This window comes from Gastrolobium bilobum, unplaced genomic scaffold (genome assembly GCF_033153095.1).
Source record: "Gastrolobium bilobum isolate Gb01-03AN ecotype WA unplaced genomic scaffold, APGP_CSIRO_Gbil_v1 utg4375, whole genome shotgun sequence".
NCBI lineage: Eukaryota > Viridiplantae > Streptophyta > Magnoliopsida > Fabales > Fabaceae > Gastrolobium > Gastrolobium bilobum.
In genome coordinates this window covers 281,424-306,262 of record NW_026897406.1, presented here as the reverse complement: position 1 = coordinate 306,262, position 24,839 = coordinate 281,424, and the positions used below count along the sequence as shown (strand labels likewise).

Genomic DNA, 24,839 nt, shown 5'->3' with positions numbered 1-24,839 from the left:
ATCTGAACCGTTTATCTTAGAGACAATCTCGAGGTCCACATGTTGGGTTCGGACCTTAAAAGGTCGACATAACAAGAGAGTTAGCGATTCTTATGTATCGTAAAAATAATACAGTACTACCCCGAAAATATACTACACCGCATGTTTAAGGTGGTTTTAACACGTGGAAGGAGATTAGAGGTATGGAACATGAATAGGGAGACAAGGTTGGCATGTGCTCTTCCCCCTCTCTTTATCTTTCGGGTTCTCTTTTCAATTCATTGACTAAACATTTGCTTTGCATTTTCTAGTTCTATCCGAAGGCTGAAGTATATGTGCGTGTGCGGCACAAACACATGATCGCTATTATTGGACTCATATATGATCACTGTGATTGGATTCATATTTTTTTTAGAGGTCCCTTGCACGTTGAGTATTCTTGTGAATTACGATGGATCATATATATGGTTTCGTCATGATTTTTATTTTTATTAGCTTCACGAACATGAATATACTTTCGCTGGAAAATAGTGGATTCACGTTTTTCTTTTTTGATAAAACACTGCATAGCTAATTATTTGCCTAAAGTTTAATGTGCGCATGTATCATGCTATGAAATTTATATTCAACCAATGAGCGTCCGTGCTTTGCAGTTGCACTGAAATTTTTTAAACTAAATTATAATTTAGAAGTTACAATTTAAGAAAGTATAGAAGAAAAAAATGAAAAATTGAAAATGAAAAATTGCAGTATTAATTTTTTTTAATAAAAATGAATTTAGCCCTCAAACTCAAACATATCAATCGCTCTTAAAAGGACTCAAATTTAAAAAAAAAAATACAGAGATAGTAAAATTAATAAAAGAACTATTCATACAAAATATTTAAAATAAATTATAAACTTACAATGAGTTTGAGTTCAATATTTCAGATGAGTTTGAAATATATTTTTATTCTTGTATATGACCCTTATTCTTAATTTAATTTTTAGATGAAAAAGTTTTAACTTAGCTTTATACATATTTTAATTTTTAATTCCATTCCTATGAATTTTGAGGTAATGTTTATATCAGTGCACAAGTATATGTAGGTTTATTCTAATCAAAATGTGCGCAAGCTCGACCGAATACCACCAAATCATATTTTATTTAACTAAATTTTTAGTACGAAAATTGGATTTACATTCATTTAGTCATTGGAAATATAAATGGGATTAATCTAGTCCTTGAAAGAAGAAGAATGACATCAATTAACTCATGGATAGATTAGTGACATTAATTAAACCTTTTTAAAAAATTAAGATCAATTTAATTCTTTAATAATAAAAATATGACATTCATTCAACCTCTCGATTATAGAAATTTGTTAATAATTTAGTTTCTTGATAATTTCGATATCATTTTTCATAATTGAAATTTTTTATCATGACTCTTATAATTATTTTTGGGTTAATTAAATTCATGGTATCCCATAACTCAAGTGAGAAAAGGGATCATGACTATATATTACATTAAATTCATACCATATATCTACGGATAAAAATGACGTCAACCTATCATTTTCGGGATCAACAATGTTCACTAAGTTATTAAAAAAATAATGTTTACTCTTATTACCTCATCCGTTTCAAATAAATTGTTACTTTAAAATTTTTAGTTTGTTTTATATTGCACTTCGGTTTAGAAAATTAAGAAAGTGTTAGTATATTTTTTAAACTTTATCCTTATTTTTAACTATTTCTACTAAGTGAAATAGTGGAATATTAATGGAGTGTGAAAGAAATATAGTTAAATAAGTCTATAATTTTTTAAAATTACAAGTATTTATTAACTTTCTTAATACTTGTGTAAAATTTTAAACAACGGGTGATTTTCAAACGCAACAATTTAAAAAAAAAAACTAAGATTTAATTTCTTCGAAGTTAAAATTTACTTTAAAAAAAATCATATTAATTATCAATAAAAAAACTAATAGTCGATATTATAAAAGAAAAAAAAACTATGCAAACAGAGAAAATTATAACTTTATTTAACTAGATTTTCGAAATTTTTTCCAACAGTTAAAATATTGTATTTGTTAAGGTAATAATACAATAAATAATTATTAGTTCAAGTGATCATTGATTTTTTTTCTTAATAAGAGGTTTTGAGTTTGATTTCTTGGTGAACAACTGTTAATTAACACTATAAATATCTCACTTCACTGAAGTTTTATAACTGTTATCATTAATTTTTTTATTTTATTTTTTGGTAAACAACATTAATTTACTTTAAGATTATAAATAATTCATTTTTAATATACACTTTTTTATAAAACATTTTCATACAATTTTTCTCATTCCAAGATAAAATGAGAAATTATCATACACTGAATTTTAACATAATATATATTTTAAGGAAAAAGTTATTCTGAGGAGAAAGATAGCTATTTTGAGTAGTATAAAAAATATAGAAAACATTATTAAAAAAGTTTGTTTAACCAATAAAATATGATGAAATGTGTTGAGAAGATAGAGAGCTATTATCAGTAGTATAAAAAATATAAAATAAAAATAAAAATTAATATACTAGATTAGCCTAAGAGATTGTAAGGTCGAGTCTTTTTATTAAAGGAGTTTTTATACAAGTCCAAACTTAATTTTAATAACCAATTTTAGATATATAAACTCAGATCTTTACAAACCGAATCAAAGTCCCTAATCCATTTAGCACCCGTAGATAAGACTACATGTATGACAGTTTTTTTACTAAGTTTTAACATAGTTATCATAATAAATATAATCACTTTAATTGACACAATAACTTACCGTAGTAATCAGTCTTATTTTCCGTGTCATTATTTTAAAACAGTAGAAAACGTTAGCGCATTAAAAATGAATTAATTATAGTACAGGAATAAATTAATGGTAAGAAATAAGAATTATAAGATTTTATTCTTAGTAAAATATTTGTAGCATTCATCACATGTGATATGTTGTTAGATTATCCTAATTTTGTCACGTGACGCAGAGGGATATTTTAAGTGCTTCGCATCTATATTCATCCAATGAAAACAAAATACTCGTGTTGTTATAAAAAAAAAAAAAAAAATACTCGTGTTGACTTATTTTCTAATGAGAGAGCAATAAAATAAATTTAATATTTTGCCTCTATATTTCAAAAATACATAATTAATAATTTATTGATAATACAGATAACTGATTTTGAATGAAAGTAATACCCTTTATTCGGTAGGTGACGGTAACATATCCAAAAATAATTTCTTAAGCATGATATTTTCATTTATATTTTATCAAAACCTGAAAAAATGGTTGTTGTCCCTGAAATATTGCTGTGCACATAGGCATAACATTACTCGGTGCCCCAATGATGAGTAATAAAAATACGACCAAAGGTGTGGTTATATCCTTCGTGCTCTGCCCACATCATAATTACGGAATCAAAATGTCACATTTTGTTAAATTTTTTACTTAAATGTCACGCGAACAGTATTTTTTATCAGATCTCACGTGTCATAATTCGTTACACTGTGTAGCGAATTTCGTGACACGTGGTCATATTGCAGACGAAATTCGCTACACAGTGTAGCCAATTATGACACGTCAGCTTTTTTCTGCGAAAAGTGTGACACGTGTCAAAAAATCATTCGCGAACATAATATGCTACACAATGTAGCGAATTACTACCTGTTTAACACGTGTCATTTTTATTGACTGTGTATTCTGACGCAGCATAATTCGCTACACTGTGTAACGAATTATGCCATGTGACATTCTGGAAAAATTTACTGTTAACGTGACAGTCTGGTAATTTTTTTGGCCAAATATGACAAAATGGTCATTGATCACATAATTACACTCCATGGCCCCACCTCATATTGTATATTAAGTGCATAATATACAATATCACCAAATTAAAAGTAGATAACATTTTAACAGCATTTAAAAGTAGGCATTCTATAAAATGAAGTGGTAGAAATTATTTATGAAGTTTTTTTATTTTGACGAAATATTTCTAACTCAAACATTTTTCGTAAATAAATATTTGTTTAATCATTTTCCCCATTTTTGAATGTGGTACTCTGCTACTGTTCCCACGATACTGCGATACCCTCACTGTTCCATTACCCTTATTTTAGATTAGGATTTGCATTTATCATTTAACATGACACAAGAAAGTTTCCTACACACATAATATTTTGTGGAGCTCACACTTTTTGAAGCAAAAAAAACTACGGCACGCAAAACGAATCTCTATAACATTACACAATCACTTTTCCTAGAACATATATATTATAAAACCCTTTTTAGATTATGATGAAGCTTTTTACCTCCTCCGTGGAAAGACAATTTCAGAAAAAAATTGCCATTATTTTTTTTTAGGAAATGTTTGGCAGAGGAAAAAAAAAATTTATTCGGGAATCTCAACTTTTAAAAATATAATTTATACGTTCAGTTTACGATAATATCTGAAAATTAAAAATTTAAAAAAATTTAATTTTTCGATAATCCTCAAGAATACCGTGTAGAAACGCTCTCTTAGGGATAAGGGTAATTGCCTCTTTTCTCCACCAGTCACCACTGTTTCCTTTCTTGGTTATGAATAATAACTAACTCTCCCCGCCACCCAAATAATATCTGGAGAATTAAATTGACGTAGCAAAAAATTTGCAAGGACTTAAAAACTTACATTAAATTTCATGTTTAACATTATGAATAGCCACACGAAGGAGATAATAGAGTTTAATAAAAAAAAATATTAAGTGCCCCCTTTTCCTTTTGAATTGAACATGGATTTTTTTATTTTTTTATTTTTGTAACTTTTAAGAAATTAAGGACAGTTCTCATGCTTAGTTTAAGAAACATTATTTATATTTACAAAAAAAAAAAAAAAACATTATTTATCAGTATATTTAGCCTTAGGGCATGATCTAAGTGAACCCAATTATTATCTTTGGCATTACATGAACCAGGTGAATTCAAAAATATATTGGAGCTATTACATGTTCATTTTGGGTTCAGCTAGAAATTAGAAAAGCAAGATTGTGGTGTGAAGGACTGCTAAAACAAAAACAAAGCACGTGGTTTTCCTTTATATCTTATTTTAATTCCAACTCAATTTATTATAACTAATATAGCAATTTTTTTATTTTAGTTTTGCACCTTATTTTTTTAAAAAAAAAAACTAAGGAAGACCAATAGATTTTATAATTTGGTAATTATATTTATCAAGAAGCAACAATTTATAATAATTAAAGTAAAAAACTAAGTTCTGAAAGAAACCCAGGTAAATAGTTATTTCTTTTTAAGTTCATATCTTTCATTCATGAAAAAAACAATTAAAAAAACTTTTAATTTGCTGGAATTTATGACTTGAAACTAACAAATAAGATGTTGTCTGTCCTCTTTTCTATTATAGGGGAGAATAAGAGATGTAGGGGATATCATGTGTTGGACATGATTGAGAAATTAGCCACAAAGTTTTATTAAAGTTTGTCGAATTCTGATTAGACACAAAGTCTGAATAATTGAAACTTCAAATGGAAGCATTTTTCATAGAAAAATTTCCGGTCATCTCTTGCATGCAAATTTCAATCACACCAAAACGGATTAGACACGGAAAATGTTATTTTACACTAAAGAGGGAAAGGTCCAAATCACGATCAAAAGTAAAAAACTTTCTCACTTCGATAACAACAAAAACAAGTAAATAAATAATAAGACCTCTTTTTTTATTATTATTATTATTATTGGAATGTAGCATGTGACTTTTATTGTTAGTTGAACTTTTTACTAAGTAAATTCAGAGCCCAAGCTTCCTGGTTTGGCCAAAATAAGCTTCATCACATGCATAACAGTTCAATTTTGAAAGAATATTGATAACTACTTTTAATAAAGCCAAAAATTGAAAGTGTTCGATCATTCATAATATTATTTTAAAAAAAAAATTAAAATTTTAATTCTGAATTCATCCTAAATCGAATTAGTCGTAACACGATGAATCGATTAGAATATTTTTAAAATAAAATAAAATTGAAGGTGTTAATTTCTTTTATGTCTTGATTTTGGAATTGTGTCGTTGTAAAAATGAGAGAATTACAATTTAATTCTTGTTGGTTACATGAATATATGGCTAAAATTATGCAGATATAAAATTATTAACATAAAACTAAAATATTGTAAAGTTTTATCTTTTTTTAAAATATTCAATACGAATATTTGAGATAGAGTCATTATTCCATCTAAACTCTAACCTCTTATGCCAACGGTACTTTAATACTTGAAATAATTCAACATTTCTATAGTTGATAAAAAGGAAATTTTATAACCATAATGAAGTTTAGATAATAAAAAAAAGCATAACTACGAAGTTGTTGTTTTATTATGTAATTATTGGAGAACCGATTACTATAATATAAAGTAGCCAATTAATGTATAAAGACCTTAAACTAGTAATAAAACTACCTTTTTCCATAAAAGCGACAAAAATCTAATTTTAATTCAACATTGGTACCGCTCATCACATGTTTCCAGGATGAGATTTTTCAAATGAAAACACATGCATAATGTCAAATGACTCGAAACTCAAAACCACTGTTTCTTTCATTTCACAATTGTATAATTTATTTCACACTAACTTTTGAGGTACAAAAATCAAGATAGGAAAATAGCAAGGTATTTTTTTATTTATTTTTCATAAAACAAAAACAAAAATTGTGAAGAGCAAACCGTCAAAGAGCTTTTTGATGTTCTGTTTTTATCGTTTTTCTCAAATAGAAAAAAACACAGGACAGGGTCCAATCCAAATTCCAAAGTTTCTCTTTTTTTCACCTTCCGGCCACCCCACATGCTCTTCTCTCTCTCTCTCTCTCTCTCTCTCTCTCTTGGAGGCCTAAATTTTAAGTACTTAAACGAACTTTAAGAGTGGTGTGAAGTGTGAACTGTGAACTTCTTGAAGGTAGCGTAGTTGTTGTACTGTACTGTACTATAACTGTCTCTTTTCTCTTCTCTTCTTGTTGAACTGGAAGAAACTACACTACATACCCAAGAATGGTGAAACGCAGCTAAGCAGAAATAATGGTAAGAGACCATAACAATGGGTGGCCACCAATAGGGGCCCCACTGAACATGCAGAGAGATGATCAGCATTTCAGCAACTTCGACAGCTCCGTTAATGCTGTTTCTTTTGGCTTCGTAGCCACTGCCATTCTTATCTCCATGTTCTTGCTCATGGCTATCTTTGAGAAGTTCCTCAGACCCACCTCGCCGGCGTTGTCGCCGTCCGGTCGCCGGAACCGTCGCGGAGTCGAATCTCAGATGGGTTTCGCTGGGAAGCTCGGTCACCCATCTCCAAAAGTGAGTATACAAAAAAAAAAGCTCTTTTTTTTTTCTTTCCCCTACTTTTTGTGTTGTGTGTTTTCCAAGTTCTCTACAGTGCCTTCTTTCCTTGTTGAGTGTTTGTTGTTGTTTTTTTTTTTTTCGCGTTTCTCGTTAACCATACAGAAAAAATGCAGGATTTTCTCTTTCTTCTTCCACCTCTGGTTTCTTTTAATTTGGGTAGTTATTTTGATTTATGGAGAAGTGATGATATTATTTATCTGACAAAAAGTTTTGTTACCTAATTTTTGTTGTTTCTAGTTTTGCTTTTACTATACATATTTTCTTTTGCTGCTAAATATCACTCCCAAAAATTGCTTGTGCTTCCCGTATTATTAGAATCTTGGATCTTGGGTTTTTATGAGAATTACATGTTTTATTCCTGTTTTCTGTTTTCTAATGAATTCCTCTGCCATGTCCAATTCAAAAAGTTTATGTCCTGTGCCTCATCAGAACTATATATAATTATCTCTTTTTGAGACCTTCTGTGTATCTTCCTGTTCCATTGGCTCTCATATTCTCCTCAAACACTAAATGGCTTTCCATTAGAGATTTTCCTGTGGCCTAGCACTAAAGGGTGTTCCTCTTCCATCCTTAAATTGGCCAAACTTTCAAATGCTTATTTTTCTTCTTCTTCATTTTGGTAAAGACATACACTAGTATTTTACTGTGTTTTAGATCCTCTTCTTACTTAATCCCAAATTCAACTTTGGAAAAAAGGGTAAAACCTGTCAAATCCGAATTTATTATCTGACAAACTTTTCTTTTGGGGCTATGTGATCTTAAGGACACTATCATAACCCCATCAAAATTTTCATTTCCTTCCCCTTGCATTTATGCTTTGTGTCAAATACCTTAATAATGAGTGAACTGTGTTGTCTCTGAATTTTTATATGGAGATGGTCCTCCATAGAAGTTTTCTGCTGAACGATTGGTCCCTTGCCCTGAATCTTTGAACTTATTTATCCATCTTTGTGTGGTAGTTGAGACCCACATTATCCTTGACGTTCATCTACTCCATCACCTCCAAACTTTAATGATACCGTACATGGCTGGTGTTTGTGGTCTGAAACACACGGTCAACTCAAGTTAATCTTATTTTATGATCTTCTTATCTTTAGCATTGATTGTCTACAATACTAGCTGCTATTTCAGAAGGTAACCCCGTGCTATATACTACTTTTTGTTCTACATATCTCTTCCTTGCTAATACTTTTTCAATATTTTAGTCTTAGTTTTTAATGGATTATTATATGATGAGCTAGTACCATGCAACAATTGTGCTGTCTACCTTGTGCCATTCCTTTGGAGAACACACCAGGCCCACCTACTTATCCAACCGCGGTGTTCAATGGGAAGGCAAAACTTGATTGGGACATTGTCTATGAAGTTGTTTCTCTCAACTTTAACAAAAGTATTAATGATTCTCTAGTATTAGCAAATAAGGTTTTGAATGCAAAAGCCCACTACTCAAATAAATATAATTTAATAGTTTATTTATTTGGCATTCAGATCACATTTGGGATTTCACTATGCTGTTAACGGAATACAGAATATGGGATTAGAGAACATGCTGCCGCACTTAGGCTTCTGTTTGGGATTCTTTTTTATTGTTTATGTTAATGATACCACTCAGGCACTTAAGACCATGTGAGGAAAATATTTCTTATTAATGAAATTATGTGATATAAAAATCAGTTCCACATTACAGTAACAGATCATGCCTGGTGGAAAATTGGATTAGAGATGTATCACATTCATATGGACTCTAATTCTGGAATAACTAAATAACTAATTGTAATACCAAGTGATATGAAACCTGCCATCGATGAGGAGTATTTGCCTTTGTCAGTATCTTGAGAAGGTAGTGATTTCAACCTCACCAGCTTCAATGCTGAAGTGTTTAAGATGTAAAACAAAGATTTCAGTGATATCTAAATTATGAATGCTCTCAACGTGTTCTATATATGCAAACGTAGACTTTTTTAATCCAAAGGCAACTATAATGCTTTTATTGCTTTATTTTCTGTGGATCCATGTCTGATCTGTATGTTTATATCTAGGGGGACATATTTAGTGTCATTTATATAATATATCTATGTTAAAGTCAAATATATGATATGATGTTGGTGCCTTATCTAACATGTCCAGACTGAAAGAAAAGAGAAATAGCAATGTTGGGTTCGATGGATCGATGAAGTGTTGTTTCTAGTGTTTATTTTATTTCATTTTATACACAAGTGGGGTTCACTAGGAGAAGACACTGTGTACCTTGTCAATCTTATATTTTGAATTTTAATTACTTTGATGATTGATGAGGTGTGTATCACTAGGCGGGCCTTGGTTTGTAAGTTTAGTATCAGATGCAAATAATTTAACAGCACAATTCTGCTGAACCACTGTTTCTCTTGATGATAATTATTGTAGTAGGATTATTAGTGCTTTAGCTATCCATTTTTTTATTTTATTTTTTTTAAAAAATGCATATAGATTCTTTTTCTTTTTCTAGTTATTGTGGATGACAATGTTTAATTTGCTTTTCCTATGTGCTTGCTTGCATCTTAGATCCATACCTGTGTGGTTGTATCTGACACTGTTTGAAATGTTCTTAAAGGATAGCATTCTTTCTCACCATCATAATACTGTCAGAAAGAACCAATCTGATTTAATCTTTAGCTGAAAATCCGTGATTGGCAATCAAATTCAAATGCTTTCTCCTTGCTGACATTTTGCTGTTTTTGTTTTATTTACTGGGTTCTCTTAAAGTCTTAATGAATTTCCTTATTGTGCTGAAACTAAAATAGGAATAGTAATGTAGCTGTTGCTTTACTCTATGTACAAATGTATATGACCAGATAGATGATTGCATCCTTTAATATGCTTGACTCTAATATAAGTCATGTGGTTATCAGTGAGACATTTGATACTATTTACCTTGAATTTGTCCTGGTATGTTAAAAGCAATGGCTGATGTTAAAAGTTATGGCTTTAGGAACTTTGAGAAAAGAAAATGCAAAAGCACTTGTTGCTTTTTCCCTGAAGTTTGCAATGGATACTGTTTTGTCAAGTCATTTCTAGTTTGATTTCTGGTCCATTCTTGTAGAGCCAAAAATTCTCTATTATAAATTCTTAAACCAGTGATGTTCTAATTTTTCTAGCAAGTATGTTTAATCAATTCACCAGGTTCTCTATTTTCTGCAGATGAGTGTATATACCAGCTGGGTTTCAGTTTTGATGCCAGGAGATGAGATTCCTACATTCATTGCCCACCCTGCCCCTGCACCGTGTTGCGCTGAACGGATTTCATGGCCTTCCCATCAGCATAACACATTACCTTGTTCCACTTCCAACACCCTGCCTAGTATCATCAACGAAGTATGAGAGAATTGAATATGACAGAAGTTCTGCAATCTGCATATTGCATCAAGGTGTTGATGAATTTTATTTGAAGAATAGACTATTATGGAGGTTTGCCTTCCATTCATTTTTACCTAGAGAAGCTCTCTGTATAGTTTATAACATGTATATAAGAATTAGTTTAGTGCAATCTGGGTTTGGCAATGAGGTCCATCTTTGAGTACCGGATCAATTTTCTGTCGTGAAGTTTCCCATAGTGTAAATCGGTGGTTCTCAGTGCATGGAGTGTTGTTCTCTTCAAGTAGTTAAGCCTTCTCTGTTAAAAGTATAAGATGAACACCAAACCATCAAACATCTTCATATTGAACTAAAACAAGGACCGTGCTTAAACATTCCAAGATAAAAACGCATGCGCAAACTCAAATAATGTTGTCACACGATGATAACACGTGAATAATATTTACTACCGTACAACATATGCAACAAGAGTACTTAAACATCTTTGGGTTTAGAACTCTAGGCTCTGTTTGATTGGAGTTTTTAAAAACAGTTTTATAGTTTTCAGAACAAAAAAACTAAAAAACTCGTTTGCTAAAGCCTGTTTTGTAAAAATTGTTTTAAAAACTATAACTGTTTTTTTGTTTTTAGAATCAAATTTAGAGAATATGTCTGAGTTGTTTTTGTTTTTTGTTTTGTTTTTTAACTTTTAAAAATAAATAAATATAAAAAACTACGGTTTTCATAACTATTTTACAAAACAGTTTTAAGAACAAAAAAAAATCAGAACACAATCAAACAGACCCCTAGTCTCTAGAATTGAGCTTCCATGTTTGCAACAAGAGTACTTTGACATGTGCCTTCTAGCAATGGTTTTCATTCATTTACTACATACAACATATGCAATACATTAACCAGAGTACCAGACAATGGATTCAGCTTCATGATGATGTGCTTTGTATCATTTTTAGCGATCAATTGTCCACTTTTGTGTTGCTGAGCCCGGAACCAGAAGAAGACCGAAATTCTCATCAGACAGTGATATGGACTTAATTGTTTGCCAATCATCCTTTCTCTTCCAATCCAGAGACAATGCAACCAATCCCTTTTTCGCGTACTAGGCCTATGAATCTATATTTTTTAATTAGGCCAATATGGAAATATGATTGGGCCTATGAAAATACGCTTCCATTTGAATATTTTTCCAGCCAGTACAAATTGTTGGAAAAATTGCAATAAAATCTTAGAGCCTATTTTAGGTTCATGGAATCCCAAATTGGCTTATTTGTAGGAGCAGTAGACATAAAACAATTTGTTAGACAACGTGCTGATAATGGTATGCATGCCTCTATAGCAGGAGTCTATGGCTCTGTTTGATTGTGTTATGATTTGTTGTTCTTAAAATTATTTTATAGAATAGTTATAGAAACATGTATTTTTTATTTATTTATTTATTTGTTTTAAAAGTCAAAATTCAAAATACAAAACAAAAACAACTAAAATTGATTCTAAAAATAAAATAAAAAATAGTTACAATTTTTATTTTTATTTTTACAAAACAGGTCTTATTAAATGAATTTTTTTGTTCTAAAAATCAAAAATTATTTTTAGAAACAGTATTCAAAACATGGGTTATATCTCCAATTGTTTAGGATATGCAGAGGGCAAAAGTCTGTAATCCATCATAGGTATATTGACTATTGGATTTTTGGGTCTAAATCCCATTGATTATGAATAAGAAGTTTGATCAGAAAATGTGTATCTTTTCGTGTCGAACGGATGTATTGTTTCGTAAACGAAAATGTGCTTTTTGAATCGTGATCTTATATTTTCTATAAATATTTAGAGAGTTTAGAATTTTAGTTTAATTTTTTCTTTCTATGCACTGTGCATCCATATCATAGTATTAGATAGTGTTATTCCTCAGACATTAAGTTGTGTACGTTGGGGCTTTTGATTGATAGTGTCATCATTCTTGAGACACAATCCGTTTTATCCTGGAAGACAATTGTTTATCAACCTTCAACATCAATAGAGAGAACAAATTGTTTTAAAGAGACAATATCTGTTGGACTCAGATTTATCTACATATTGACATCTCTTTCATATATCTTGTGAGTTCGTTCCTTATTTTTTATTGTACTTTAATTGTAGATTTAATTATAGCATCTTCGTTGCACGAGTTTAAGTCTCTTGGTGATTATTCACCCACTTCCTTCAACAACACTGACATCATGTATGTCAAGGATGGAAAGTTGACATTTTATCAAGCTTAAGAAAATACGGTCGAATTCCAAATAACATGAACTCAATGAGTTGAGTCAACCTTAAAAATGAAGAAACTTATGCAAATCATGTGTAGATAAGTTGAGTATAGACTAAATTAATAAACAATTGACACATTATTATTTTATTTTAAATAAAGGTTAATAGTTTATCTGTTGTAGGAGAAATCATTAACTCTTCGGCAGAAACAAAAAATCATGAGATTCACCATATTTATAAAAAAAAGAAGAAGCTTTCTACGATATTTTTTGTGTGTTGGAGGTTCTTATGCAATAGGAGAAACTCATTCTCCTTTAAATAATTACATAAATTCTTGTGTTATATGAATATTTTATATTTGAACTGATGATATATTAGTTGTTCATTCATTTACACAATGTCTTTTCTTGAGAACCCTAGTTACATCATGGTGCTTAAAGCACAAGGTTAGCCTCGCAATTCATGACTACAGTAACTAGGACTCTATGAGAATTTATTCTTCTAATGGATCAAGTTGGTATAGCAGTATATCCTTAAGGAGACGTTTGGTAGAGGAGATTTTTTTTTTTTATTCGAGAATCTCGATTTTCAGAAATATGGTTTTTACATTCAGTTTACAATAATATCTGAAAATTAAAAATTTAAAAAAATTTAGTTTCCCAAAAATCCTGGAAAATATCGCGTACCAAACACCCCTAAATTCGTTGAGGAAAGAATTCGGGCTTTGCCTATATACTGTTTGCATGATAATGTTAATATTTTTTTTCTTTTTCTTTTTTAATTTAGGAAACAAAAATAATTAAAAATAATATACGGAAAAATCAGTTTATTATTTTGTTTCAAAAAATTAATTGACAAGGGGAATATGTTTTCTATTGTCCCATGCAATAAAAATAAATAAATGAGACCCATTAAAAAAAAGAAAGAGAAAGAAAAAAAAGTGATCTCAACTCATTTTTTGTGTGTGTTACATATAGAACATGAGAAATATATTTCTCTATTATAGAATGTGTTATCATGATTAAATACATATTATTTGATAAATAAACTCTTTAATGAATACATATTATCTCTCACTGGGAATTGAATTCACATATTTTTGGCCAAATTTTTTTCCCAAGTATAGAAATGAAAGAAAAAAAAATCCTCAAGAAATAGGATTAGATAATCCAATGACTGTGATGCTGGATTTTGCTTAGCTCAAATACCGGGAACAGTGACTAAAGTGTCATCGTTGGCAAAAAAAAATTATCAAACTGTCACGCCAATAGTAAATTTTGCCAAAATATCACGTGACATATTTTGCTACACTGTGTAGCGAAATAGGTGTGCAAATAATTCGCTACACAGTGAAACGAAATATGTCACGTGATATTTTAGAAAAATTTACTGTTGAGGTCGCATAGTAATTTTTTTTTGCCAACAATAGTCACTGTTTTCAAATAGTGCTAGTTTTTCACACCACGTGAAGATCGATTACACAGTATTTGGGATGTATTGGAAAGGTCATCTATCATGTGTTGCGCAACATACGGCGAAGGACATTGCAAGTTCTACATAAGATTCCATAAAATAAGTTACTTATAACGTGCATTTTTTTTATTTGTCCTACGTTGGTGGCCTACTCCATTATTTTCTTGCAGAATAACGTACAATAGATATGATATTTAGGTTGAATGGGTCAATGGGACGTGTAGTTTTCACATTTTTTTTATTTTTATTGTTTTTAGGAAGTAAACATGTACCTTCCACAGATCCGTGTGCATAACTTGTTCGAACAATTTCTACGAGAGTAAATTTTCTCATGTGAAAAAATGATCATGTGATCTTATTATTTAATTATAATTATTAATTTAAAAATTATATATTTTTTTCTCTCTTATCTTATGTGTGATCAAATAATATGATATGATCACAAAATTACTTTTTCATATAAAAGAATCAACTCGCATTTCTACCCCCGTCCGCCAGACATAGAAGGAGGGATGGAATACGGAAGTAACCGGGAAGGTAACACTTTGAGAGTCACCGTTAATTATGGACACTCATTGGATCTGGGTTCTCCTATTGGAATATCAAACATGAGAGTCACCGAACAATTTCTATTCCCCACCATCATGTATATTATGTGAATATCAAACATATATGGGTTTTTTGACCACTATAGCCTTTTTTTAATAATTAATTACCAAATTGACCCTATTTATAAACTATTTCAAAAATTTAACCTCTCCAGAAAACATAACACCAATCTGCCCCTGTTTGACCGTTGACCATGAAGCCTACCCGGGTACACCCCTACCTACCCGGGTAAATTTTAAAAAAATTTACCTACCCGGGTACACCCCTCCCTACCCGGGTATATTTCTTGAATCTGGAAAATGTTTGAATTATTTACCCGGGTAGAGAGGGGTGTACCCGGGTAAATAATCATAACTCATGCTTTTCTCTTCTTGCTTTTCTTCTTTGTTTCTGGTTTCTTTTTCAAACCTTGCAGAGTCATTTTAAGAATGGCCAATTTCTGAGCATCTGAGACAACCCTCTCCAACATCTTCCTCTTGCCATCTTCAGTTGTCTCTTTTACAGTTTTCCACAACTCAAGCTTGTCAACGCCCAATTCCTTCACCTCTAATTCTGAACATTTTTTTGAATTGTCTGACTGGTGACATGTAATAGCATCCTTTGTTGGAGCAGAACCTTGATTATTTGCTTCACTAATCTCAGGCATATGATCCAGTGGAATATCTTTCATCAATAACCTGTTTTCAGATTTTGTTCTCCATGCGTTAGTCCTTCAATTTAGAGATTTTCATTTGCTGTTCACACAAAGAGGATGGGCGCACACAACCAGTTTATGATTATTTACCCGGGTACACCCCTCCCTACCCGGGTAAATAATTCAAATATTTTCCAGATTCAAGAAATATACCCGGGTAGGGAGGGGTGTACCCGGGTAGGTAAAAAATTTTAAAATTTACCCGGGTAGGTAGGGGTGTACCCGGGTAGGCTTCATGGTCAACGGTCAAACAGGGGCAGATTGGTGTTATGTTTTCTGGAGAGGTTAAATTTTTGAAATAGTTTATAAATAGGGTCAATTTGATAATTAATTATTAAAAAAAGGCTATAGTGGTCAAAAACCCAACATATATGACTGATTACTGAACCCTCTTCCATATTGGATTGGGACTAGATGGTTTTCAATTATGGTTGTTGGATCCTTGACCCTGTTCATCAAAAAAATGAAAAATATACTCTATTAATTTAAGGATGTATACGTATTTGTATAAACTTCTCAAATAAAATATCTTAATATATGATGTATATTTTTAATAACTTTTTGTTAAAAAAATATTCCTTTTAATTTATGAAAAAAATACTGAAATAAATTTTTATGAGTTTATTTTTTGAAAAAATTAATTATATGAATATTTTTTAGACATTATTGATTAAAAGTACTTTTTACTTAAAAAATTAATAAACGGATGGGCCAAAAACACAGTGCATTAACTACTTTCTATAGAATAATCCAACTTATAGTGAAAGATGAACAGAGTAATCCTACTCATTGAAAATTTGTTAAGTGCTGCCCTTACATTGAATTTTCGGTGCTATTTTTATTTATAATATGATAGATGACTTATTTTTTTGTCAAATCACTCTCTTATCTGAAATTAAAATAAATTTTTTAAAAAAAAATTGACAAAAATAAAACATGTATCATATTTGTCATATTTTGAGTGGAAGTAACCCTGAAAACTTAATGTAATAGTAGTACGTACTGACAAAATTCTCCTACTTATTCCCTTTATTTTTTTTTCCAATAGATTGAGTCGGGATTATCGATGCAATTCGGCAAATACTTTTTGGATTTTGGAAAAATATATATTTAAATGACATTATAAGTCCTTCACCACTATCTATTTGTTAATGACTTGTTCAAATATGTTTTAAATTTATAAAGCTAAAACAAAAATTATTTTATTTGATAAAAAAAATTAGTTCTACATACATTATCAATATCATGTGCCCTAATATTAAAATTTACTAGAAATTAAATTTGGCAGAAATACTTCACAAAAAAATAAAAATTAAATGCCATTATCTTGCAAGGCAATTTAGGATCGAGCTTGTCTTCCTCTAAGCAGATACAAATTGCAAAATTGCTATCAATTTTAGGTCAAATTATATAAGTGATATTTGTTAACATGTAACTTCTTAGGTCAAATTATGTATTTTTTAAATTTTTTCTTTTTTACATCAATTCATACTTTAATTTTTAAAATTTTGGGTAGTGCAATATTTGAAAAAATTCAATTTGTTTTTAACAATGTACATTTATACAATAATGCTTCATAATAAATAGTGTACATTACACATAGACCCTCGTCACGAGTATTCTTAAAAGTTTTTTTACCTATGTCTCTTCCAGATGTATATTTTAACGTCATCGATCGTCGTTGATTTTTGAAGCGTAATCAAAACCGTAACCCTTTTGAAGTTGAGCGGTGGCAGATATTGACGAATCCCCAAAGCTTTATAAAATGCCAAAGCAATCCATAGTTGTCAACAATATGATCCCATCTTGGTCCTCTTTGGGGTTTACATTTTGAACTTTGAGCTTTGGGCCTTGCACTTTCCTTCTATCGTTTGGGCGAATAAATCTTTAATGATATGATAACACATCGAAGATTCATTATTATTCTTATTTATTTTACCAGGACAAAAAATATTATGTCATCTTGTTTTAGTTGTCATTTAATTTTTCTTTTCTTCATATGACATAATAAATTTTATCCACGTACCGTAAAATGAATGACGATAATAACAAAAATAATACACACTCCAAATTGGAGAACATACGAACGCTCTTCATTAGGGGTTGTTAACGGATCGAGGCGAGTCGAGCTTTGGTCTTAAAGGTTAAGCCAATGATTAAATGTGTCGGCCTTATCAAACATGTTACCTGTTACGAATATAATTATCGGCTTGTGGCCTGCCTTATTTACAAAAAATAAAAGCCTGATTTGGCCTGTTAGAAAAGAAGAAGGCAATAAAAATTTATCCAAACAGAATATACAATCAACAACACTAATAATTCTATAAATATTCATAAATTCATAAATTCAATGTATATCGAAACAAAATCATTCAAAAAGTCTGTTTAACTAATAAAATAAGAGTGAAATGGATTGAGAGGAGAGAGAGGGCTATTACAAATAGTATAAAAAATATAAATAAAAATAAAAATTAATATACTAAGTCAGCCTGAGAGGCTACAAGACCGGGCTTTTGAATTGGAGCCTGAGGCCTCTTTACTAAACGAGTTTTTATACAAGTCCAAGTCTGATTCCAACAACCAATATTAGACATGTAAGACTGAGCCTTCACGAGCCGAGTCAAAGTCCCTTTTTCGTTTATCACCCCTACTCCTAATAGTTGATTATCGCCTCTTGGAATGTCCAATAGCTCTACCAAAATCATACATTAGCTGTTGAAACTAAAAAGCCTTACAATTTTACCTTTTAATATTTTATTTTATAACAAAAAGTTGAATAAAATTTATGATTTGTCTTCATACTATTGGTGGTTCATAGTAAGGTTGAATCTTTCATTTTCACAAAATCGCAGGTGAATAATTTTGGTACAAACTGAATCATATATGGCAGAAACGCAATCTTTCCCAATCTGCCAATAGGTGAGATAGAAGAAAACTAGTGGCAGAGGAGAAAAGGAATAGGGATGTGCAAGTAACCAGAGGTCAATTTTTACCACAAGCATAGCATTTACGTATTCCAGTATCCAAAAGACCATGTTACTTGGGAGTTGGGACAAACCAGCTCTCTCTATATAACTGAGTCCTAAAATTGACCTTTGACTTAAACTATTTATACCCAAACACTAATTAAAAGTAAGTACAGAAATTATGAGAGTTACTATTAATAACTTTGACTTGGCTTGACCTCACCTATTCAACGGTAGCACCACCGCCACAGCCACCACTATTCCCTTCCTAGAGAAAGATAAAGCATTCCAACGACACAAGTGGGTTTTCCAGCGACTCGTTAGCTGATGATGGCCATTTACTCTCCATGCTCGAATTCTCCATTTTCCGACCACCACTCTCCGGTGCGGCGGTTCTGACCCGAGCAGGTGATTTACTCGTTCTTCTTGCAGATGGGCTCCGACCCACAATGGATCTTGTTGCTCCTTCGTCGGTACGGGTTGCCGGCGACCTTGATCTGCGGCCGGAGTTTTCGCCGGCGTCTCGACGGCGAGGGTGGTTCCTGGTTCCCCCATTGCTTATTTGATCTCTGCTCTGAACAACTCTTGCCGACCCAACATTCCTTCGACCCGGGGATTGCTCCGACCTTTTCGCCGGAGATTTACCCACCGTTCTCTCCCTTCCGCCGCCGGTAAAGGAGCGGTTTTTCTCCATATTGGCTGGAGATCTGTTGACCCATTGGCGCATTTCTTCTTCCTCTTCTCTCTTATCGGTGACTGTTGTTGTGGAAACGCTCTCGCTCAAGCTGCAAACCTCCGAGACTTCAGAGATCTCTTCTGCTTTGTTGATGAAGGCCAATGGCTTCTCAACCTCGTTTTTTCCTTCGAACTTGTCAAATTTAGCCACGGTTGGTTTCCATCTGGGTGTTTCTGAGAGCACTTCCTTCACTGTCTCTTCCTCCACCGGAAGAGGAGGAGGTGTTCTGCTTTCGGAGGCTTTCTTCACTCGGGAAATGTTAGATCTTGGTGGCTCAAAATCCTTGTCTTTTGTTGGTGATGAAGCTGAAATTGAAGATCTGTTACTACTCACACAGCAACCCATTTTGTTTTTTGTTTTTTCCCCCCAATGTAAGAAGGGTGAATTCAAGTACTATGTTTCTTCCATAAAAAACAAAAGCATCAAAGGTTGCTAATATGTGGCTAAGTAGCTGGGATATCACAAAAAGGTTGCCTTTTCCACTATAGAGGTTACACTCTCTCGTAGTTATATTCTACTTGAACAAGCACAAAACATATAAGGGAAAGCTAGCAAAGGTTGGTTAGAAAAGAGAGAGTGAAGTGCAGAGGACAAGGGAAGGCATTTAATGGAAGATCTCCAACAGTCACGCAAGCAATTGGGTAGACAACTAGTAAACATTTAATATACCCCTTCCCAAAAAAAAATGAATAAAATAAATAGAGGAAAAGTGAAATGAACATGTTACATGAAGTCATGAACATCATAGATTCAGCCAAAAGTAAAAAAATGCAACGTGAAACTGTCATTTTGTGCATGGTATTCAGCTTTGCCCTATGATAATGTGTTATACAAATATTAAAAAAATAAAAATAATAATCTGCAGAGAATAATTGCGGATGGGGTCTCTTGATCTGTGCCCCATCACTGTTCTATCTGCAAATTTTTATTATAGCTGCGGAGAACGCTAAGCTCAGAGATAATCCCGCAACCGTCCCACGTGAGTTAGCAATTAACATATGAGATGTCCAATGAGAAGAGGAGAGTCACACGGTAATCATTAGTTCAGTGGGGTAGTGTAGGATCTAGGGAGATAGATAGGGCCCATGATTTCACGACCTTGCATTATCAAGTCAAACTGTATGAGCTACCAAATTAACACGAGGAAGACCTCCAAGGATCAAATCCTTATCAGTGGTCTAAACCCTCTCTCTTGTATTCATTAATGTTAATTGTTCTAATTTATTAAGGGAAAAATTGTCTATAATTTTAAAAGATGTAAAAATGTGTTATTTTAAGTGAGAGAAAGAAATAGATAAAAGAAGAAAGAGAGTGGACAGAAAAATATAAAGGTGTGAGTCTCACCTCTTTGTGAGAGTGAAAAGATATAAGTTGTGTCATTTAAAAGAATAAACATTTTTTCCATTTATTAATCACTACTAACTTGATCCTCTCTCTCACACACATAATTCTGTTGACCCATTCGAAGTGAAAGTAAGTTGATAATTATTCATTATTTAATTATATTTAATAATTTTTCAGATATTTATGATAAAATGAAGGTTTTATTTACGGGTTTTCGTTTTATCCTTTAACATAACACAACAAACTTTCCTACACTCACAATATTTTGTGGGGCCCACACTTTTTAAAACAAAAAAATAAATAAAAAATTAAGGCACACAAAACAAATCTCTATAACATTACACAATCACTCTTCCTACAACATAACTCTTATAAAACCCTTTATTTATATCAAGTAACCCCCACATCGATAAGTGAATGTTTTCTCTCTCTTTTCTTTGTTTTTTTCTCACCTGGTGGGTCTCGATTTTGACTAAGTGTGGAGGAACAAATTTTTGTTTTCGTGTTACTTGAGAGTTGAGACTAATAAACCCCTAAAATGAAACAATCAAAACCAATTTTACTTGGCTGATCATAATAATCTTTCTCTACACGAGTGATTTCATGCAACTTCAATTCAACCTAGGGGTCTTTATTGGAACATGTTAGAGTTGTATCTGAAAGATACTCTAATGCTCAAGTCAGTCAAATTTAGTGTAAACAGGTTTCTTCATTTAGAAAAAATGTATATCTTATGTTTAGAACACTTGTATTTATAGCATTGTTAATAAACCCGGATTGGTCCGGGAATCGGTGAACCGGTCATATAACTGTTCCGGGTGAAGCAGTGGATCAGGTATGCATTGGACCCGGTGCGAGCCGATCGGTTTTGGTAAAAATCGATGACCCAACCAGATTTATTTAAAAAAAAAATCTCAAAAAAAATCATAATTGACATATTTGAGCGATCTATTGTTTATTGACTTATATAAATTATATACCTACAATATTAATATTATCTCAGTTACCGGTTTTGGTGAAAATCGGTGACCCGACCAGATTTATTTAAAAAAAATTCTCAAAAAAAATCATGATTGACATATTTGAGCGATCTATTGTTTACTGACTTACATAAATTATATACTTACAATATTAATATTATCTCAGTTATGCAAAATGCAGAAAATTTTGATTTGATTTATAGTTATAGTCAGAGATGTCGTTTACTGAACCTGAAACACCAATATCACAAGCATTATATGTTTGTTTGATCCTTTATTGGATAATAATTAATGTGTAATTTATTATTTTTTATATTAAAATATTTAAATTTATATTATTTTTTTCAGTTATTTGAGTATGTTTATAATTTTTTAATATAAATTATAAATTTACATATAATCATCAAGTCATGCAGTTGAATCAGTGACTCAATGACTCTAATACCTCGAACGGACCGGGTCGATTTTAATAAATTGATTTATAGTGAACGGATGATCAATTTTGAGAGATGCCCCTGTAAGTTGCTTGCATGTGGTGACGCAACAAGCTATTTCAATTGGTTATTATTATAGGTGGCTTAGAAGAGTTGCAGAAATTGCTTGGGCAACCTCTCTTAACTTAAGACCCTTTAGAAAATGTCTTTTTTATGGTCACGAGTGGGTTTTAATATATTTATTCCAGATAAAAAAATCAATAAATAGTAGAGAATTCATCTCAAGTACAGTAACTCATTTCTCATTTCCTTGTGTAAGGTTATAGCTCCCATTGTTATTTTCGGTGGAAATCAAATCAACAGACGCTTTTTTTATACATAAACCTATCAATGAAACATCCTGAGGGGCCGTCATTGGATGCCCAATGCACACAATGCGGCTAGAGTGGACAAAAATGCAATTAGGATATAAGGACGATGGGATACTTACTGCAAATGGAAGATGTAGTAATTAGGGGGTGTCGTTGTAAACCCTTCCTGATGGTGCTTGTCCCGAATAAAAACACTTTGTGGACCCCACAACCGGATTGGCACTTTTATGTGCAGTTTCATTAACATATATTAAGACATGACAATTGTTACAAGGATGCCTGATCATAATGACTTGGACGGTTGGACCATGACTTGGTGTGAAAAGTCACATGAAGGTGTTGGGAAAACTCGGTTCTCTCAGATCGGCTCAGGGGTCTTTGTGCGAAGTCAATCAACAAGATCTTGATCTCGGATCTCGGCAATACCTCGGTCTGAACTTCACCAGGTCAGGCAGCGCAGCAGAAATATCAAAACGAAAAATCACAAAACAGGAGAGAGAAGAAGAACACAACCAGATTTAACGTGGAAAAACTTTCTTCAATGAAGAAGTAAAAACCCACGGGACCTAGTCCAAATTAAAAATCCACTATGAAAATAATGGTTACAAATAATCAGAATCACCAATGTGGTGGTTAACTCAACCTCTCTAACAATGGTAATAATCAAACTACCCTAGAGATGTTTCACTCAAACTTTCTCTAGAGATCTCTCAATTTTTTCTCTCTCATTCACTTAACCTAGCATCCACCCACAACTAATGAATATATAGAGGAGGTGAGATATAGGGTTAGGGTTTTTAGGAAACCCCTCAATGGACTTGGACTTAGCATTGAAGGAGGAAGCCCAACAAATCTCCCCCTCCGACTTCAATGCGTCGGCTTCAGCATCAACCCGACTCCTTCACAGCAGTCTTCAAATTTCCTTGCTGGAACCGGCTCTGATACCACTGTTGGGAAAACTCGGTTCCCTCAGGTCGGCTTAGGGGCCTTTGTGCGGAAGTCAATCAACAAGATCCTGATCTCGGATCTCGGCAATACCTCGGCCTGAACTTCACCAGGTCAGGCAGCGCAGCGGAAATATCAAAACGAAAAATCACAAAACAGGAGAGAGAGAAGAAGAACACAACCAGATTTAACGTGGGAAAACCTTCTTCAATGAAGAAGTAAAAACCCACGAGACTTAGTCCAAATCAAAAATTCACTATGAAAATAATGGTTACAAATAATCAGAATCACCAATGTGGTGGTCAACTCAACCTCCTCAACAATGATGATAATCAAACTGTTTCACTCAAACTCTATCTAGAGATATCTTAAATTTTTCTCTTTCATTCAGTTAACCTAGCCTCCACCTACAACTAATGAATATATAGAGGAGGTGAGATCTAGGGTTAGAATTTTTAGGAAACTCTCAACGAGCTTAGGCTTAGCATTGAAAGAGGAAACCCAACAGAAAGACCAAGGCTATGCTGGAAAAAATAATAATTTGTTAGCCCGTGAAGATGGCAAATGAAATTCCAGAAACAATGAGTGAAAGAGAGAGTCAAATAAGAAATATGCACGAATCTGCAATGCTAAGTTGGATTGGCAAACAATGAAAAATGAACGGTAAATAAAATGGATCTGGGTCTTTGTCACTTGTCTGAAACAATGTAGTCGACTTGTTGTTGGTCCACCCAAAATTTATGCATGGGAAGCATGACTGTAGAAAACGTAATGACTTCTTGGATAAATCTACATCTGCTTGCGAAATATGAACCCTATTGTACAGACAAGTATGAATTATTGCAGTTTAGCCGAAGAACTGAAACCAAGGAAATATAAATATGTACATGGGAAAATAATTGGTCACATATATATATTATGCACTCTTTTTCTTTTAAATTTAAGATTTCATCTAACTTCTGCTTGGACATAACATGATGTCGTTGTTTGTATTTAGTATTAAATTAATGATGCCTCTTAGATGTAACCATAAATGGTTTTAGTTTATGACTTATGTACTGCTGCCACCAATGTAATAGACTTATTTTATTTTTCTCCTTATATGTTAACAATGCAGTGGCAAATAATGTTATTAAACTCGAATCGATTATCATAACAAACAAGATATCGAGTTAATAAGTCACTGGTTGAACCGTTTAAATTGAATTTATATAAGAATATATAATAAATATATAAATACAAGTAATATGAGTTTGAATACTTTCACTCCTCTGCCCTTAAGTTGCAATTTTAAATCCAAATAGTATAATTGTGG

The 24,839-nt window shown here is 32.2% G+C and overlaps 2 protein-coding genes across 2 annotated transcripts; one reads left to right on the top strand and one right to left on the bottom strand.

Moving 5' to 3' along the window:
• The first annotated feature begins 6,777 nt into the window (after window positions 1-6,777).
• On the top strand, window positions 6,778-10,915 carry LOC133306717 (uncharacterized). Its single transcript, XM_061507079.1, has 2 exons — window positions 6,778-7,332; window positions 10,555-10,915. The coding sequence occupies exons 1-2, from the start codon at window positions 7,054-7,056 to the stop codon at window positions 10,732-10,734; spliced, it is 459 nt and encodes a 152-aa protein (XP_061363063.1). The 5' UTR covers window positions 6,778-7,053; the 3' UTR covers window positions 10,735-10,915.
• An 8,067-nt stretch (window positions 10,916-18,982) lies between these two features.
• Window positions 18,983-19,795, bottom strand: LOC133306715 (uncharacterized). Its single transcript, XM_061507078.1, has one exon. It carries the CDS (start codon window positions 19,793-19,795, stop codon window positions 18,983-18,985), a length of 813 nt encoding a protein of 270 aa, XP_061363062.1.
• Window positions 19,796-24,839: the final 5,044 nt, after the last annotated feature.

Coding starts and splice junctions, on each gene's coding strand:
- LOC133306715 (XM_061507078.1), bottom strand. CDS start 19,795: ATGGGTTGCTGTGTGAGTAGTAACAGATCTTCAATTTCAGCTTCATCA.
- LOC133306717 (XM_061507079.1), top strand. CDS start 7,054: ATGGTAAGAGACCATAACAATGGGTGGCCACCAATAGGGGCCCCACTG. Junction 7,333..10,554: donor TCGGTCACCCATCTCCAAAA/GTGAGTATACAA, acceptor TATTTTCTGCAG/ATGAGTGTATATACCAGCTG.